The following is a 19,299-nucleotide window of genomic DNA, read 5'->3' on the forward strand; positions in this document are numbered from 1 at the left end:
ACCCCAGGAAATTTGATCTTGATCTTCTGTTCAAGACCCCACAGTGTCCTTCCCAGTGCCTGAAGGGAACATGAAAATGTACATACGACGTCATGACCTCGCTCCTGCCAAACTCAGCCCTCCCGACAGTCAGGAACCAGTTCTTCACATGTGCCCCACTGCTTCCCCCTCTGGGGCTTTCACACGTGCTCTTTCCTCTCCTGGGAACGTTCGTCCTCAGCCTCATCCTTTACCTCTTCATTGGGTGAACTCCTATTCATCCTTCAAAACCCTTACTCAGGAAAGCTTACCTTGACGGCCAGCTCTCTGCTCTTGCCATTCCCTGCACTTAGCTGCCAGGTCCCTTTATCTCCCGCTGTGAGGCCCACAGAAAGCAGAAGCCTCACTGTTGTGCCCGTGTCACCAGAACAGAAGCTGGCACATAGCAGGTGCTCAGTAAACATTTGTTAGGTGAAGGTTGTTGAACGGGTCACATATACTTGGCTGTGAGACTCACAGAGCTGGAAAGAACCTCAGAAAGCACCTCCTCTCATTTAATAACAACACAGCAACACGATGGAGAAACTGAGGCCCAGAGAAGCCTGTGTGATCATTTCCAATAACTGAAAATTAATCATTGTGATGGTTACTCTGTCGCAGACATGTTAGAAGGGTCACTTACCAAGTGCTTACACATATTTCATCACTTCACCCAAACAACAGCTTCATAAGAGAAAGACGACTGTTGTCATCCTCAGTGTACTAGTACAGATGAGGAAACGGAGGCTCTGGGCTTTTCAACAACTTGCTCGAGAGTACACAGCCAGCAAGGAATGGATTCCAGACAGTGGCTCCAGACCCACACTCCTCTCTGCTGCCACTCCACAATGTGGCCACAGGCACTACCAAAGGGCAGCCGGCCCTGCTTCTGTCTCTTCTATGGAGACCGGCCCAGGCCTGGGCACATAGTAGGTGCTCATAGAAATCTTGGGCAATCAAGGTGACACAAGAACATGGTTGTGTACCAAGTATTAACAGAGGGTAAAACCCCAGGCCCCTTCCAGCCTCTTGCTTTGGAAACCCAGGCGGCCTCAGATGGCCTAGGAGTGGCCCTCTCCAGATGGCCATGATTGTCACTGTGCTCCACGGGGGACAGAGCCTGCTTTTGCCCACTCTGCTCCTTGGGTCCAGTCCAGCCAGGAGGATGCTGAATTCCCTGGGCCTATCCTCTTCCTCCTCATCATCATCAATAGGCAATGGCTGTCCGGTGTACCAGGCATGATGCTAAGACATTGGCCTGTTTGATCTCAGTTAGTCCCCACGATATCCTCTAAGGTAGATATCACTGTCAATTCCCAATTCACAGATGAGGGAAACTAAGAGTGAAAAGGGTATGTGACCCATCCAACTCACACAGCCCATAAAGGGAGAAAGCCAGGCATTCCAGTGAAACTAAAAACAAGTAAGAAGATGGAAGCATTGTTTAGTGTTGGAGTCAGACAACCTGGTTTCAAACCCCAGCTACCCCACTTCCGAGTTGCATGACCTTTGTCAAGTCATGGAACTTCTGCAAGTCTCAGTTTCCTTATCAGTAAAATGGGTTAATAATAGCACTTAGTTACCACTAGAATTATTATGAGGATCTGTGGGAAGTATATAGTTATTGGATCGTGACCAGTATTTACTAAGCACCTACTGTGTGCCAGGTCCTGGGCTAGATCTGGGGGTGCAGCAGTGAACAGGAGAAACTCATCTCATGGAGCTTTATAGACTAGCCTAGTGTGGTGCACTGCACATAGTAGGTACACCCCATAAATGGTAGCTGCTATTTTTATCATCATTACTTAGAAAGTAATTTTTCTCCCCAGGGGTTGAACTTCCCACCCTGGAGAGCCACGTCGCCTGCCCCAGAGAGCCTGCAGAGTTGGCTCGCAGAGTTGGCTCAGGGCTTGCACCCCCACCTCACCCCACCCCGCTCAGGGATCCAGCCTGCAATGGCATCCCACAGGCCCGGAGTCAGCAGACATCTCCTGCCTAAATAAGGACAAGGCGCCCAGGAGAGCTTTCTGTGAGCCTGAGGAATGTGACAGCTGAGCCCTCCCTGCCCAGCCGCCTCCCCCGCCTCCGGCCCCTCCCAGGTGGGACTCCACTATGGCATTCCAGCTTTTCCCAAAGCAGCCCCCAGTGTCCCTGACCCCTCTCATCCCACTCCAGGCTGCTCTGAAAACTGATAGGAGCCTTGGGAAGGAATTCCAGGCAGCTACATCTACTCCTGGGGGCTGGCATCTGGCTGCCACAGGGAGGGGCCAGCCCAGCCCTGGAAAACCCACATCCCTTGGTTGAAAAAGCATTCCCAAAGGTTTTATTTGGCCCCAGGAGCTATGCCAAGCATGAGGTCTCCAGAGGAGATTCTGACCCCCACTGCTATCTTCCTGTCACAAAACCATGTCACAGCAGTCACGACTGGGATAAGCCCATGGCTCCTGGTGAGGTGAGGCAGGGGACACACATCTAGCCCAAGCACTGGGAAGGGAAGGCCTCGGAGAGAAGTTCTCACTGAGATTGTGGCTGAGCGAGAGAACTCTGGCACCAGATGACCTGGGTTCAAATCCTAGCCCTGCTTCTTCCTGGCTGTGTGACCTTAAGCTAGTTATTTTACTGTCCTGTGCCTCCATTCCTACCTGTGAAATGGGAGAATAACAGCACCAACCTCATAGGATTAGTGAATTAAATGAATTGGTATTTGCTAAGTGCTTAGAGCAGTAAGAGTACGTATGTCCTCAGGCTCTGTTTGGAGTGACTGGAGAGCTTTTCATTCAAACCCGGGCGCCTGAGGGTAAAAGGCAGCTGTTTATAATATCTAGCAGGAACCAGGGCACTTGGGCATGTGGTCATCCCAGCCTCGACCACACAATGGTGCCAGCTGAGGCTGAAGATCAGCGACTATGTCTGTCACTTCTGTGACCCCTGTAGCAATGAGCACTCTACTCCCCACATACGCGTAGTAGGTACACAAGGGCTGTTGTTGAGGTTTTGTTTCTTTTAACAGATATTACCTTCATATTTCCCAAGAAAAATAAATAATGCTTACAATGAAGAATTTCAAATTGAGCTAGAGGCCAAGAAAAAATCAAAGATGTTAATGTATTAATGAAGAGATATCTATTGAGCGCTTCATGTGGGTCCGTCCGAGCCCTGGGATGGCAGACTGGTGGAGAAGGGAAAGAGGTGTCTAAGGGAACAAAATAAAGAAGTAGAGGGTTCCACTCTTGGTGACCAACCATGGCTGGCTGGATAAAGGGGAAGGATTTGGAGGGAGGGCCAGAGACAGAGAAAAGACACCATCAGGGAGGGGTCAGGTCATGAGTGGGCCTGCGGGATGCATCAATGGGAACAGATCAAATGGGTAGAGGGCACCGTGGGGAAGGGCATAGGGAACAGCCTGAGCAAAGGCAGAGAAGTGGGCAGACGGGGGCCTGTGAGCAGGGCAGGGCATGTCACAATGGCTAAGAATCAGATGCCAGGGTCCCAGTCCCATCGCCACCCTTTATGCACCAGCTGACCTCTGGTAATTCATTTGACTCTACTTCTCCTCACTTCTCGCGGCAGTACAATGGAGCTAAGAATACCTTCGTCCTTCAGGGTTGCCCAGACAGCAAGTGAAATGGTGCCTGTGAAATTCTGCTCGGTTTGTGGCATGTTGCAAATGTCAAATGGAAGGGCCACACGGAAGGGATTTTTGTCTATTTTGTTCACGGATGAATCCCCAGCACCTAGAACAGGATCTGGGCCATAGTAGGTGCCTAATAAAAATGTGCTGAATGAATAAACAGCAGCCATTACTATTACCATAATTACTATGCAGTGATAGGCCTGACTTGGTTGGAGCAGAGGAAAATAAAGGAGACCCTTTTATAGATGAGGAAACAGGTCATACTGCCATCAAGTCACAGATCAGGAACTGGCTCCCTGGCCAGGATCTCCAATCCCATCACCTTCCGTCCTTTCCCCTGCCTGCCTTCTATAAGCATTTCCTAGATGCCTGCCTACCAAGGATAAGCATATGACAATGCAATACGGCTATAAAGGAACTCGGAATCAGAATTCTGGCCATAGGAGCTTACAGTCTAGTAGAGAGGATCTATAAGAAAACAATCCAGTTCAGAATGTGCGGCTTCTAGAACAGGGAGCCCAGTGGGAAAAGGAAGCTGGCAAGCTTCCCTGCAGAAGAGACCTCTGAGCTACAGCTTGAAGCAGAACAGACATACAGAAATCAAGCCAGGAGCTGAGGGTGTGCTGGAGCTGCTCAGTAAAGCCCTGCTTGCCAAGAGAGCATTAGCATATGCCTTCCCAGCTCTGCATTCAGTGGCTCGTACACTGATAGCTTGAAATCAGCCATAGTGGCAGTATTTACACCTTGGAAATTGGCAAACTCCAGGAAGCAGGGTTCTCCACACACACACACCCAACCCATCTAAGAGCTATTTAATAAGCATATTACTTCTCAGAATAGACATTAACTAGAAAACAGTTAACTGTCTCAGCAAATTCAGACCCTTATGTTTCACCTCCTCCCTGGACAATTTCTGCAACCCCCCTTTGAAAACCAGGTTACTAAAAAAAAGCTCTAGAGGTTTGCTGTCGCTGACCACAAGGTCTCCTCTCCCCTATTTATCATAGGACAATTCTCCGAGTGGGTCTCAGGAAGCATCTGAGAGTAAAAAACAAAAACAAAAAGAAAACAACAACCTTGCAATTTGCTCATGAAGGAGCTGGGATAGCTGAAGACACCCCCACCACACCCCACCCCAAGCTGTGTACAGGTGTCCTCTCTTCTCCCTGTGGGTAGCTCTTAGAAAATGACAGTCTTATTTTATTAAATATATTTTTATTGATTTCAGAGAGGAAGGGAGAGGGAGAGAGAGATAGAAACATCCATGATGAGAGAGAATCATTGATCAGCTGCCTCCTGCACGCTCCACACTGGGGATCGAGCCCACAACCCGGGCATGTGCCCTGACTGGGAATCGAACTGTGACCTCCCACGCCAGCCGGGCTGAGGGACGGTTTAATGATGTTTACTTCATTGTATTATCTTTTCCTTGTGTGTATTTTCTGGTGGTTGTTGTGTGTTTTTTCTAACTTCTCTTTATATAGCACTGACTTCTATTTATAGCAATGAACTAAATAAAGTTCATTGCTATAAATGTAGGATTAATAAAGTTAAAGTATTTTAAATTAGTAAGGAAATAACAACCCAGATGGCACATGGATATGGTATGGCTCAGGAAAGTGTATCAGTGACTGGCATTTGGGAATTCTACCTTCCCCCACACTGCCCCTGCTGGTCCCCTCTGCCTGCTCTTCCATGGGCTGCCTCGGCCTCCATCGGGGCTGAAGTCATCTCCCAAAGAAGCCATGGCAACAGTAGCTGCGCATGGCTGGGGCATGGGAAAGGCCAGGCAAGGAGGCGAATCTGGGACAGCTATTTTTCCCAAGGACAAGGCAAAGAGAGCTCAGTGCCCCAGGAAACGGAGACCCTTAGAGGGCAGGGACTTGCCCAAGGTCATTTAGCAGTCAGCTGCGGGGCCTTCTCACCCTCACACACGGTGGAAAGGCAGATAAAGAAGGACCACCACTACAGAGGGCCTTTGATCAGTCATTGCACTTCCGGGAATTTATTCTAGAAATATACTAGTCCATGCGTGAAATGATGAGTCTACAGCTTTTTTCTAACAGCTAAATTCTGGAAACGACCCAAGCAATCCTGTTCAACAACAGGGGTCCGAATAAATAAATTATGTATTGGAACACGATGCAAGTGTTAAAAACTGGTAAAGTTCTACATTTGGAAAGATATGGGAAGATCTCTGATATATACACAGTGAAGAGAAAAAGGCAAGATTTAGGATTGTATGCTTAACATGCTACCTTCTATGTAAGAAAGAGGAAAATTGGCATCTCAATGTGCATTTGCTCATTGTAGGTGGACTGTATGAAGTCTACATTTTGGAAGTCAAACACGGTCAAATGTGAACCGTTTCCTAAGTTCCACCGTAATATAGGCAACAAGTACCTTTGGGAGGGAAGAAACTGCAAACAATGGTTGCCCATGGGGTAAGGAGGTGGCACAAGGGGAGGGCAGGACAAGGAGACAGACTTTACATTTGTATAACTGGGGTTTGGAGTCATGTGGACGTGTAACCTGTTAACAAGTAAGGGAAGAAACCGTTAGGGCTCCAGGGCGGCTTCTCTGCCACACAATGCTTGTCTCTGCTTCCACCCCAGGGGGTGGCCAGGGAAGAATTCTGCAGGTCTGGAGCCCAGGGACTGCCCCAGTGAGCCTCTGACACATTCCCTTCTAGAAAGCCCACTATGCGCGTTTCTGACCCTCTACCTGGTGGGTCAGAGCTCAGGGACCCCCAACCTTGGCCAGGCTCCTGGCAAAGCCACAGCAACCCCCTGTGGGGTTACGGTTTTTGGCAGCGGGCAGCCGTGACCTTGCGGTAATACCCCCTTCCCAGGTAGGGTTTCACGAGCCTGACTGATGGGAATGGCACTTCAGCAGTAATGTGATAGGATGTGGCTTAGTTCAGGCGGCTTTGGAGATGGATCCTCATGGCAGCCCCTCCCTCCCATCTGCAGTCCCACTCCACACCCCTTCTCCACAGAAGGAGAGAGGCTCTCCGGGGGTGACTGCTGGGATAATGGAGACACCGCAGCGATCCCAGCAGTTTTCAACTGATCTGGGCTCTCTGGTTCTGCATTCCACACCAGAAGGAACCGATGAAGCAAGGGCAAATAGTTATAATAATAAAAATGACGACCGCCACTGCTGAGCAGCCAGTTACCGTGTGTCAGGCAATATGGTTAGTCCCTTACGTGGGTTATTGCATTTTGCCCTCACACCCTCAGCAGTAAGTTCTATACTAATTTCAACCACATTCTACCTGTTGGGAAACTGAGGCTCAGGAGAGCAACTTGCGGAAGGAACCAGTGTTGTCCCAGCCCCAAACCTCTGCTCTTGATCACCAAACCTGTGCCTCTGTTTCTCCAATTGGAAACGGAGGAAGTGGGGAGACGTGAAAAGGGAAGCTGAGGGAAGGGCCTGGAGAAGTGGAGATCAGAGAAGACTCTTGGGGCTGTTAAGGTCACAATCTTCAAATCTCTGCAGGGTTGTCTCTGCAGACATCGCTAGCCGCTCACCGAACACCCATTCTCCCTTCATCCCCACTAACAGAGCCTCATCTTGTTCAGGAAAGCGATGTGTCCAGCTAAAAACATTCACCTCCCAGACTCCTTGCATCAAAGGAAGGCCATGTGATCCATTCTGGAGAATGAGGTACAAACCCGGGGGGGCTTTACTTCCCCTGAAGAGAAGTTTTGCATTTCAACCTCTGCCCTGGAATACAGAGCTGAAGCTAGGGATACAGGGGTCATCTCTGGGGAAAAGACCAGAAGCTACACTCTAAGGAGAGCAGAAGGTGGAGGTGGGTCCCTGAGGGCATCCTGGAGCTGCCTCTCTGATCTTCTGATGAGAAGATAATCCCAGTGGCTAAGACACTATGGGCAGGCTCTGTTCCCTGCTACTGACCAGTTCTAATGACACAGTCCTGGGGGCAGAACAGGGACCAATGTTTAGAAGCTACAAAGAGGCAGAACATTCTTCTGGTTTTAGCAAATCCAACAGCAAAGCTGTCCAAAGTCGGCCTGGACTGTCTCAGGAGGTGGTGAGTTTCCCGTGCCTGGAGATATAGAAGCAGTGATTACAGGGCTGTGTTGGCAAGGATGCTGGGAAAGGCATTCGGACATTGTCTGGGGCTGGACCAAATGGCCTTGCATGCTTTAATCATACCCACTTTGGGAGGTGAGGAAAGGACCCCAGGATGTGTGCCCAGTTATGCGTGGGCAAGGTTGTTGCCCTACCATGAATGACCTGCAGGGCCCTGCTAAGGCATGTCCCCTCAGACTTTGAGCAATGAGGGAAATGGTCTACTAGTATATCTGTGCCGTCTAATACGGCAGCTGCCAGGCACTTGACCTGTGGCTACTGCAACTCCAGAATGGAACTTTTAATTTATTTCATTTCAATTAATTTCTATTTAAATTGCCCCATGTGCCCTAACCGATTTGGCTCAGTGGATAGAGCATTGGCCTGCGGACTGAAGGGTCCCAGGTTCGATTCCGGTCAAGGGCATGTACCTTGGTTGCGGGCACATCCCCAGTAGTGGGTGTGCAGGAGGCAGCTGATCGATGTCTCTCTCTCATCAATGTTTCCAACTCTCTATCCCTCTCCCTTCCTCTCTGTAAAAAATCAATAAAATATATTAAAAAAGTAAAGTAAAATAAATTGCCCCATGTGGCTAAAGGCTCCCATACTGGCCTAGTAATTTGTCCCCACCCCACCCCACACTCTCTCTGGCCTCTTCTAGTCTTGCCCTCCTCTCTCAGCCCACACCAACCATGCCGGTCTCCTTGCTGTCCCTAGAACATGACGGCCTGTGGCCACCTGGGAGCTTTCTCCTTGCTCTGCCCTCTGTTGGGCTGCTCTTCCCCCAGATATCCCCTTGGCTAACTCTTCCAACTCCTTCATGTCACTTTCTCAAGGAGGCCATTTATTCCAAGAGGCTACTTGCAGCCCTAGTCGGGTAGCTCAGTTGGTTAGAGTGTCATCCTGATACACCAAGGTTGCGGGTTCAATCCCCGGTCAAGGCACATACAAGAATCAACTAATGAATGCATAAGTAAGTGGAACAACAAATCAAAGTTTCTCTTTCTCTCTTTCTCAAATTAATAAATTTAAAAAAAAAATAGAGGCAATTTGCTCTGCAATTTATGATGTCTGCTATGCTACCTCCCCAAACAGAATGTAAATTCCACATAGGTCAGGATCTTTAGGTTTTCTTCCCTAAGAGCCTAGAACATGACTTAGCATATAGTCGGTGCTCAACAAATATTTGTTGAATGTGTTTGAAGGCTTAAATGAGTCCAATGGAAGGTGCCTCCCATTATGCGATGGTTGAGACCTAATACTAGTCACTCACCATGCTTCCTGAGCCTCACGTATGTGCTGGGTGCTGGTACCCAGCAGTGAACATGGCAAACAGGGTCCCTATCCTCATGTAGTGTACAACCAAACAGGAAAACAGAGTAAGTACAGACAGTGGGGGAGGTGGCAGTTGAGGCAGGAGTGCCAGGGACATGTAAAACAGGGAACCCAGACTAGATGGGAGCTCAGAGCTTCCCTGAAGAAACATTTGAGCTGGGTGAGGCCTGATGAACAAGACGGTATTAGCAAGATAAAGAGTTAGGAAAGAGCATTTCAGGCAAATGGAACAGCGTGTGCAAAGGACCATGGGCAGAAAAGAAAATGGCCCTCTGACGGGACTATGGCTGAAGTTTCTTCCCCTGGCACTTCCTGTCCCAGGAAACATTCCATTTTGTGCCCAGAGCCTGCTCTGATGCTGTGTGCGGCCCCGAGAACAAGCACATCTCTAAGTCCCGGGGGGTTATGCCCCCAGGAGAAATCTTCCGTGAATGGGGGGCTGGAGCCAATGGGTAATGCTTTGCCCACCCAACCCCCACCCCACAGGTGCACAATCTGGAGGTGCTCTGTATGAGGTCCCAGCCTCTGGCCTTCAGTGACGACTCAATAACAGACATTTATATTGGCTTTTCCTTCTTCCCTGCGTCACTGTACCCACTCACTTCCTCTCGACTCCTCCTTCCTGGCATCACCTCCCACTCAACTTACCTGCACCCAAATCCTTGTCTCAGGCTCTGCTTTCAGGGAAATCCAAACTAAAGACCCCATGAAGGTTTTGCTCACTGGAGTGGCATGGCCAGGCTTACATTCTGAAAAGCTCACTCCAGCTGCTGTGAGGAGAAGAGTATAGGGCAGGAGGAGGGGCCCTGACAGTGGTGTGGCGAGAGGGGCTGGTGGCAGGAGAGACAGAAAAGAGGCTGGGGACAAATAAGGGGCACTCGGTTCCCCTCCGGACCAGAGGCTCAGAGGCCAGGTGGGGTGACGTGGACGCTTGGCCTGGGGCCTACCTGGCTGTGACAACAGCCTCGCCAAGTTCCATCCCTCAGGCCAGCCTGGCTCCAGAGAGAGACCTGTGGCAAAGGAGCTATTTTTAGAGAGCTGGGTGTTTACTTGAAGGAGTTGAAGGCTGGGCTTTATTTTTAACTCCTCTCTCAATGGCACAGACGCACTGGTATGAACGTAGGAAGTCAGGTGGAAGTTAGACTGGGCTTTGGAAACGCAGGGGTACCGAACGGACGGCACTGGGGGAAGATGAAGCGTGAAGGAGGAGCCTGCTGGCCTCTCTGAGCCACGGAATCTTGGGGTAAGAAGAATGATGAGAAAACCGGCCCCGGCCTCTCCTTATCCAGCACCCACTGAGCGTCAAGACCGTGCAAAATCCTCTACACACATCATCTCAGCTAGTCCCTACCACGATCTGGGAGGCAAGCTGTTACTGCCCCGTTCTATAGACGAGGAGAGTGAGGCTCTGAGTGGATCAAGGACACACAGCCAGCGAGCAACAGAACGGGGTCTGTACCTCAATTCCTCCACTTCCCCGGCCTATGATCTCAACAGCTCTGGCATACAAACAAGTATGGACCCGCGCCAAGGTCGAGGCAGGACAGTAACATTCCCTTCCAACAGGGAATATGAAGCCTTGCTGTGCCAGTTATTGTGGGACTTGGGGCTGGTTTCCTCATCTGTGAAACGGGTTAATATAATAAATGGCACCTCCCTCATGAGGATTACATTCGATGATGCAATATAGGGACGTGGCACAGAGCCTGGCACTCGGTAGTGAGAACGGGGCACTGAGCTGTGCCAGGCATTATCCGAAGCCCTTGATCCTCTCATATGTCCAACAAGGCAGGTTCTTGTGTGACCGCCATCTTTGAGATGAAGAAATGGAGGTACAGAAGGTTCCGGGGAAAGTCACTTCCAGCAAGTGTCCAGGACTAGAAAGAACCCAGGCAGCCTGACCCTTAGTCTGAGCCCTCAAGCCCATACCCTGCGCAGCCACGACCATTCTCATTGTAACGGTCAGTCTGACACCTCTGTCTGGGCCAACCTGGCATTGACCCCCGAGTCTCTGACATTACTCGGGCCAAGCACTGGCTTCATGCAGTTGGACCTTTCCCTGAGACGTAGGGAAACCCTTGCAGTGGGGGGGAAGGGGGGGCGTTTTTCTCTCTTATTGCAGGCTATTGGCCTGTCTGTTTTCCAACTCTGCTGTTTAGGCTGAAAAAATCAAGCTGGAAAGGTTCTGGAGCTAGAGCGTAAGAGTGCCGGGGCCGAGAGAGAGAAAAGCATTGCTTCCCGCCTCCCGGAGCCCTGTGCCCTGACTCGCTGATTTTTTCAGTGTGACCCAGAAGCCAACCGAGGTCCCACAAGAGCCCTCTGGCCACACTCCTCTCTGCTCTGACCTTGAGTCACTGTCCTTTCTAGGCCTCAGGTTCTCCACCTGTGAAATGAGCACATTGGGCTGCATCTTCCCGAAGGTGCATTTCCACTCTGACCAGCTTTTTCTGAGGGCTGATGGGAGCTCTCAGGGTCTTTCCTCTGGTTCTCCACTCCCCAAGCTTGGAAGGCCTGGCTCCCCTAAATACGTCGTCCCTGTATTTTGCCAGAGACCCAGGCAAGCTCTTCTCTCTCTCCCCAGACACTCCACTCAGAGGCCGGCCATGGAGTCACAGCTGCCTCGTGTATGTCAGGAGAGTCTGGCTCTGACAACTCGGGACATTCCATTCACCCGGGTCTCCAGTTTCTGAGAGCAAAGGGATTCTGTTCATCTGGTAATTCTAGAAGGAGGGATGTGATGGATGGCAGGAGTCTGGGGTGGGGTGTCTGTCCAACATTTCAAGGGAGTTTCACCCCATCAATGGAGCCCCATATCCAGGAATCTCGGGACAAGAGCCAGAAAGAGAGAGAGCAAGGGCAGTGAACGATGGCCTCTATGGGCATGGGCAGTGAACGATGGCCACTGGGCTCATGGAACACCTCATTGTCTTCAAACAATTTGGCAAAAATGAAAAAGACTTATAATACATGGTGCTATTGAGGGTGTGAGGAAAGCAGCCCTCTTTGCACTATTGGTGGTGGGGGTAGAGTATAAATTGGGTGCTACCCTTCGGAGGTTAACTGGAGTTCTGATAACAATTGAAGTGCACGTTCTGTTTGACTCGGCAATTCCATTTCTAGACATGTAACCCATTAAATGTAGATCTGTGCAAGCAGGGACAGGCAGAGACATGGGGACCCCCCAGCAGGCAAATAATTTGCACCCCTTGGAACAATCATTCTTCAATACCCAATGAATATCCACTGAGAGTCAGGAGTCAGTCCCTTGCAAAGGTCCGGGTTAACTGCCATTATATTTCCAATATGTTCCAATGATGCTCGAAGGTGTGTGATTGGAGAAGGTGCCTGGCTGAGCCATCCCTTTAACCAGCTCCGTGAGCAAGAATATGAGCAAGATGTTCACTGAAGCCTCATCTGTAACCATGAAAACCCAGGGTCTTCAGGAAACTGGCCAAAGGTCAGGCTGGTTAAGAGCTTTCTAGAAATGGTTTTGATTGCCAAGGAAGGGGGATCCAGTTAAGTAAATCACAATACATCCACGCTATAGAATATTAAGCTGCTAGTTAAAAGAATAAGGCAGATTGGTGTGCATAAGATGAAAAGATCTCAAAACATAGGAAGTAAAAAAAGCGAGCTGAAGAACATAATGTAGGTGGAACCAGTTGGGGTGGGGGTAGACTGGGGCGGGGGCATGCAGAATAAGTATGTGGAAGAATGCCATAAGTGAACTGTTAACAAGAGTACTTCAGAGGTTCAACTCAGGTGGAAATAGGAGAGGGGTTATACTACTTTCTATCTCTTATTATTTTGAATTTCCTTAAAGTTGAGCAAGAATGCTGTTCTGGCCCTAGCTGGTTTGGCTCATTGGATAGAGTGTTGGCCTGTGGACTCAAGGGTCCCGGGTTTGATTCCAGTCAAGGGCACATGCCTGGGTTGTAGGCTCGATCCCCAGTGGGGGGCATGCAGGAGGCAGCTGATCAATGATTCGCTCTCATCATTGATGTTTCTATCTCTCTCTCTCCTTCTCCCTTCCTCTCCAAAATCAATTAAAAAATACATATGTATACATATATATAAAAAAGAATGCTGTTCTGAACAATGTAAAAAAGAAAAAGAAAGCAAAGAGAAAGAGAGAAGCTCACTAAATCTGCATGGCAGAATAGTGTAGTGGCTAAGAACATCAAGTCCGGGGCCAGAATCTCAGTTCTAGCATTTACTAGCTGTGTGATTTGGGCCACGTTAAAAGCAAAATCTCTATGTGCTGCAGTTAGAATTAGATAAGTGTATTCAGCTAAGCACTCAAATCATGCCCGCCACATAGTAAATCTGACGCTCCTTAACCTGGCACTCCAAGCCCCTCCTAACCTGGCCCCAGGCTGCCGTCCCAGCCTCATCTCTAATCTCTCTCCCCATACACGCCAGTACCCCAATGACTCGCTGCTCCCAAAATACACCACACGCATTCCTACCTCCATGCCTCTACCTGGTATGACCTTTCTCTCCCTCTTCTCCAGTTGGCAAGTTCTCAACCAGCATCATCCATCTGCTTTGCCAGACCACCCTGGGGCAGGTAGTCACTCTGCTCATGCCTCCCTTGCACCCACCAAGATGCTGTCCCCTCCCTGTGTGTCTTTGCCACTAAGCTGGGAGTCCCCAAGGATACTGACCACTGGGTGTCCAGTGCTCCAGCACAAGCCTGGCACAGAGTAAGCACTCATGAAAGTCTGTGAAAGAAAACTGGCCAAAGGTCAGACTTGTCAAGAACATTCTAGAACCAGGTCTCCTGGTTCTGGGGTCTCAACTCCCAGTTCTGCCCATTACTCGGCTGAACGACCTTGTTTGAGATACTTAACCTGTCTGTGCCTCCGTTTCCTCATCTGTAAAATGGGAGTAAGAGTACCTTCCTCAGGGTTGTTGTTTGTAAGTTATTATATGTAAGGTAATTAGAATCCTGCCTGGAACCCAGAAATAAAGACTATGTGGGTATTTATTAAATGAAACTAAATAAACAGGCTCAAACACAGGCAATTACCAAGACTCTCCCTCAGACCTGGCCCAGGGTCAGGCCCTCTTCCCCCGGGTGGTCTGCGTACCCTGGTGGTGAGGGAAATGGATGCTGGCAGCGCCAAGTCTGAGCCTGAAATGGCACCAGGTCCCTTCTTCTTGTGAGTCAGGGACAAACCTCGGTCAGGTGCCCACAGGTATTTCATACCTGCCGATCTCTTGCCAATGCTGCTTTTGAGCAAAAGGAGAGCAGACTTTGGGCTCAGCACCTCTGGCACTAAGAGTTTGACCTCAGACTTGAATAATAGCGTCCTCTTTTCCGAATTTCCCGAGTATGGGTCTCCCACTTCGACCAGTGACTCAAAAGTCTTCCTTTTCAATAAATGCATGTGTTTTAAGTAAGTTGAATTAAAGACAGAGATTAAACAGCAAGTAGGGGAAAATGGTAAGTAGAGGTGGTACATGGATTTAACAAAATCTGGAATTGTGCAGAAGACGCCAGTGTGGAAAACAGTTGCAGGGACTATGAGAGAAGACAGGGCCTTTCCTTGGGGGATTTCATTCTCGGGGGAGACACTTCAATGAGCACATGATTCACAAGAACAGCTTCTACCTCCCTGCACGCCTTCAAAGCACAGGCCCTTTAATGGGCTATTTCTTTTATTCTGTAGCCATACTTTGAAGGAAGAATTAATATAATTCCTATTTGAGGAATAAAGAAGAAAATGGGATCCAGAGAGGTGAGGTTACTGGCTTAAGGACACATACCTTACAAGAAGTTGAAACCAGATTCAAACCTGGGTCTGTTCAACTCCACAGTCCAAGCTCTTAGCTCCTGTACCACCCGGGGTTCCTGTTCACCTGAGAAACTCATTTCTCAGTAACTCACAAAGCCAGCTCTAACCCTGCACTAAACTTGGGAATTCCCAGGGCTGGTCTGGGCAGGAGATGGAGGTGTGGAGGTGGAGAAGCAGAAGACAGACCAGTTCAGGGTGCCCTGTCTTCAGGGCCACACTGATGCCACCCTGGTACAGAACCTGATGTTCCAAGCCTCCCTCCCTGGGACAGCTGAGAACCCGTGCAGGCCAGCCCTGCCTCTGCTGCCGGGACACAAGAACAAGAAAACCAGACAAAGACAACACCAGCTCACATGTATTGAGCACTTCCTGCTTCCAGCCCTGTGCTGAGGGCTTCACACGCAGTCTCTGATTTAACTCCCATGAACACACTTCAAGGTAGAGATCGTTAGTCTCCTTCCAGAGATGAGACAATTGAAGTCTGGAGAGAAGGCAAGATACGGTAAGCGCAAAGCAGACCCAAAGCCTCACTGTTAACCACTCACTGTGCTCCTTCCAGATGGGAGCCATTCATCAGGGCGTTGGCATGACAACCAGAAAAGTTTAGACACCTTCCCAAACATCCCAGCTTCCCTCCCAGGCTCAGTATTTATGACCTTAAAAGGTATTACAGAAAGAGTTCTTCACCACAAAATCAGAAGGCAGGAGGCTTAGTTCCCTACCGACCACGTAGTGGCTAGGGTTCCTTTCATCCCTTTCCAGACCTCAGTTTCCCCATCTGGTCAGTGAAGGGGTTGGCCTAGCTCCTAGGGGCCTGAGTGGGTCTAGAGCAGGGGTGGGGAACCTTTTTTCTGCCCAGGGCCATGTGGATATTTATAACATCATTTGCAGGCCATATGAAAGTATCAACTTAAAAATTAACCGCTATATTTGGTCAAACATTTAATTTACTCACCCCGAATGCCTAGACAGAGCCAGACCAAATGATGTCACAGGCCTTATATGGCCCGCAGGCTGGATGTCCCCCACCCCTGATCTAGAGCAAAAACACTGCCCAATAAAAATATAATGTGAGTCACACATGTCATTTTAAAAGTTTCTAGTAGCTACATTCAAAAGTAAAAAAGAGACAGGTGCAATTAATTATAATAATACATTTTATCGAACCCAATATATCTAAAATATAACCATTTCAACATGTTATCAATATAAAAAAATGATTCGTGGGTTACTTTACATTATTTTCTTCCTAAGTCTGTGGAACCCAATGCCTGTTTCACACTTAAAGCGCATCTCCATCCAGAGCAGCCACATTTCAAGAGCTCAACAGCCGCATGTGGCTAATGGCTGCCATATTGGACAGAGCAGGTCTAGAATCTTTTTCCAGCCATAGCCCGTTTGAGGGGGGGGGAGACATCCCAGCTTTCTCCCTTCCCTCTGGAAAAGCTGTCTTGATCCTAAACTCTGAGCTGACAAGTTCCAGGTAGGCCTGGGGCAAGGAGCCTAATGTCACAGCAGAGAGAACCCCCCGGGGCCTGCCGGGGCCCAGGAGGCTGGTGGCTGCAGGGTAAGCTTTCTGTCCCTCTGTGGCCCGATTCCTCACCAGCGCCCCCAGGAGGGAGACAACCCTGCTTTTCCTCCTATCCCAAAGATTTGCTTAATTGGAAATTCCCTCCGAGCTTAAACTGAGCCAGGCAGCCGCCCCCCGCATGGCACCAGCCTCATGGGCACACGGGACACGTTCCTCAGACACAAGAGGAATCCAAATGTCCCCTGCACTCCCCTCCTGGCAGCACCGTGTGCAGGGAGCCGGATACCACCTTCTCATTCTTGGGCCTGGCAGCTTCTCAGAAGGGGCTCAACACCTTCATGTCCAAGGGCAGGAGGGCAGGGAAAGCAGAGGGGCAGGGTGGGGGGGGGGGCATGAATTTACCCAGTAGGTGAGAGCTTGTGGAAATCCTTCCTTGTCCCCAAGCTTCTTTTCCTCACCTTTAAAATCAGACATGTTAGATGATGACAATGACTTCTTTCAGCACTGGCTGCTCTGTGCCAGGCATTTTACGGGCATTCACTCATCTACTCCTCAAAACAGCACTAGGAGGAACGAGAATCCAGGGCGAGTGGTGAGGCAACGTGGCAAGGTCACACAGCTCTTCAGTACAAGGGCCAGAATTCTAACTCATGGCCTTTTGAGTCAAGAGCCTACACTCTTACCTACTCTAAGCTCTGCTATGTCCCAGGACAGTCCTTGCTTATGCCTGTCATAACTACATACACTTAGCATAATAATTTAAAATGTCCCATTTGGACCTGGAGAGTGTTATGCTAAGTGAAATAAGCCAGTCAGAGAAAGACAAGCACCACATGATCTCACTCATATGTGGAATCTAAAGAACAAAATAAACTGATGAACAAAACAGAGCCAGAGACATAGAAGCATGGAACAGACTGTCAAATCTCAAAGGGAAGGTGGGGGTGGGAATAGATGAACCGAAGAACTATCTGTACATATGCATAACCCATGAACACAGACCATAGCATGGTGAAGGCCTGGGGTGGGGGACGGTGCTGGCCAGAAGGGGTCAATGGGGAAGAAGGGGGGCATATGTAATACTTTCAACAATAAAGATAAATAAAAAATAAAGAAATAAAATGCCCCATTTGGAAGAAGGGACAAGTCTTCCCTACAGACGAATTCCAAATAATACATATTGATACTCCTCCATCTGGAGCTTAATTCCAGAACCTTCTCCTTCTCAAGTATGAGCTGAACTTAATGTATTCCAAAGAACAGAGAATGGCAAGGAGGAAATGGTAACTTACAGCAGAGAAACCTGGCAGACACCACCTTAACCAAGTGATCAAGGTCAGCATCTTCCGTGGTAGGTCATGTTGGGATTCTGTGCTCCTGATATGACGTGATGAGAAGGGTACTTTATTTCTGTGGTATTCTTCCCCAAATCTATAACCTCAGTCTAATTATGAGAACAGCATTGAGGGACAGTCTCAAAATACCTGACCAATATTCCTTGAAACCGTCAAGGTCAAGAAAAACAGGAAAGACAGAGAACCTGTCACAGACCAGAGGACACTCAGAAGACTTGACAGCTATCAGCAATATGGGATCCTGGGACAGAAAAAGGACACTGGTGGGAAACTAGTAAAATTCAAACAAAGTCTGGAGTTTAGTTAATAGTAATGAACAAACTGGCTTTGACAAATGTATTATGGTCATGTAAGAAGTTAACAGGGGGAACCGGGTAGAGGGTATGTGGGAACTTTCTGTACTACCTTTGCAACTTTTCTAAAGTTATTTAATCTAAAGCTATTCTAATATGTAAGTTTTATTTTTTTAAAGTGCCCCCTTTAACTCATAAGTGTCCAATTTTAAACAACAAATTATATGATCACCCTGATCATAAGCCTGGCCCTGCCCCTAACCAAGAAGTCTTATGAACATTTCCCATACCTTCCTTCCGTCTTAATGATACTAACTGCTCACACATTCACAACAATTGAAAGTTTATGAAGTTTAGCGACACTAAGATGTGCTGGGCAGAGCGTGGAACCAGAAAGCTAGGGGCTGAAGCCCTGGTTCTCCCCCTTGCTTGCCAGGTGGTCTTGAGCATATGACATTCCTTCTCAGGGTCTCAGTTCCCACATCTGTAAAATGAAAACACTGAGTGACAACCATGACAAATAAGGCTTACTGAGCCTTTGCTAGGTGTCTAGACTGTAATGGATACTGTCATGTGCCACCCCGTTCCCCCTTCAGGACTGAAGACGTTATTTCTCCACCCCACCCCCAGCTGCTCAGAGTGCTGCCGGCTGTCAGCCCTGTCTAGGGATTGCCCTTGGCTGAAGAGAACTGTCCAGCCCCAGGTCATGCCCCTTTCCAGAGGGCCGCCTGCATCCAGCTGAGAGGATGTAAAGATCCAGCTCCCTCACCTCAACTTGACTATGAAGGTCAGCTCCACTGTAGCACAGCCCTGTGGTTGGCATAGGCCTTTGAGGGGACTGCCCCATCTCCCTCTGCCCAATCCTACTTCCCTCTATTCCCCACAATTGTTGATCCTCAGAGCACTCACCAGAAACTTCCAACACACCAATCTCCATTTTGAAGTCGGCTTACCAAGGAACTCATTCCCCTATAGGGCTGTGAACCAGCCACTGGACCTGCACCCATCTTTCTCAACCCTTAGACCAACCCCATTTTAATAGATGACACAATTGAGGTTGAAGAAGAAAACTGATTTGTCCAAGAACACACAACTGAGAAGCAGTGCTGCCACAGATGGGGAAACTGAAGCTCAGACAGGCAAACCGATTTGCCAAGTCTCTGAGCTAAAAAATGTAACCCCAAGATTTGACCCTAGGTGTGCTTTACTCTGAAGACCACAGTGCCACGGCCTC

At 49.0% G+C, this 19,299-nt stretch overlaps 1 protein-coding gene across 2 annotated transcripts in view; it reads right to left on the minus strand.

The window, feature by feature from the left end:
* Positions 1-4,857: 4,857 nt before the first annotated feature.
* LOC308256381 (junctophilin-2) overlaps positions 4,858-19,299 on the minus strand; it is a 38,172-nt gene continuing 23,730 nt past the window's right edge. Inside the window, exon 3 of one of the 2 annotated variants that reach the window (XM_080684639.1) lies at positions 4,858-7,724. In XM_080684639.1, coding sequence (XP_080540765.1) covers positions 7,700-7,724 — 25 coding nt within the window. In that variant the 3' untranslated portion in view covers positions 4,858-7,699. Of the gene's footprint in view, positions 7,725-18,048; positions 18,550-19,299 lie in introns of those variants that run through there. The other variant, XM_080684640.1, reaches the window with a different exon arrangement.

The sequence above is a fragment of the Plecotus auritus genome, assembly GCF_963455305.1.
Source record: "Plecotus auritus genome assembly, chromosome: 8".
Lineage (NCBI taxonomy): Eukaryota > Metazoa > Chordata > Mammalia > Chiroptera > Vespertilionidae > Plecotus > Plecotus auritus.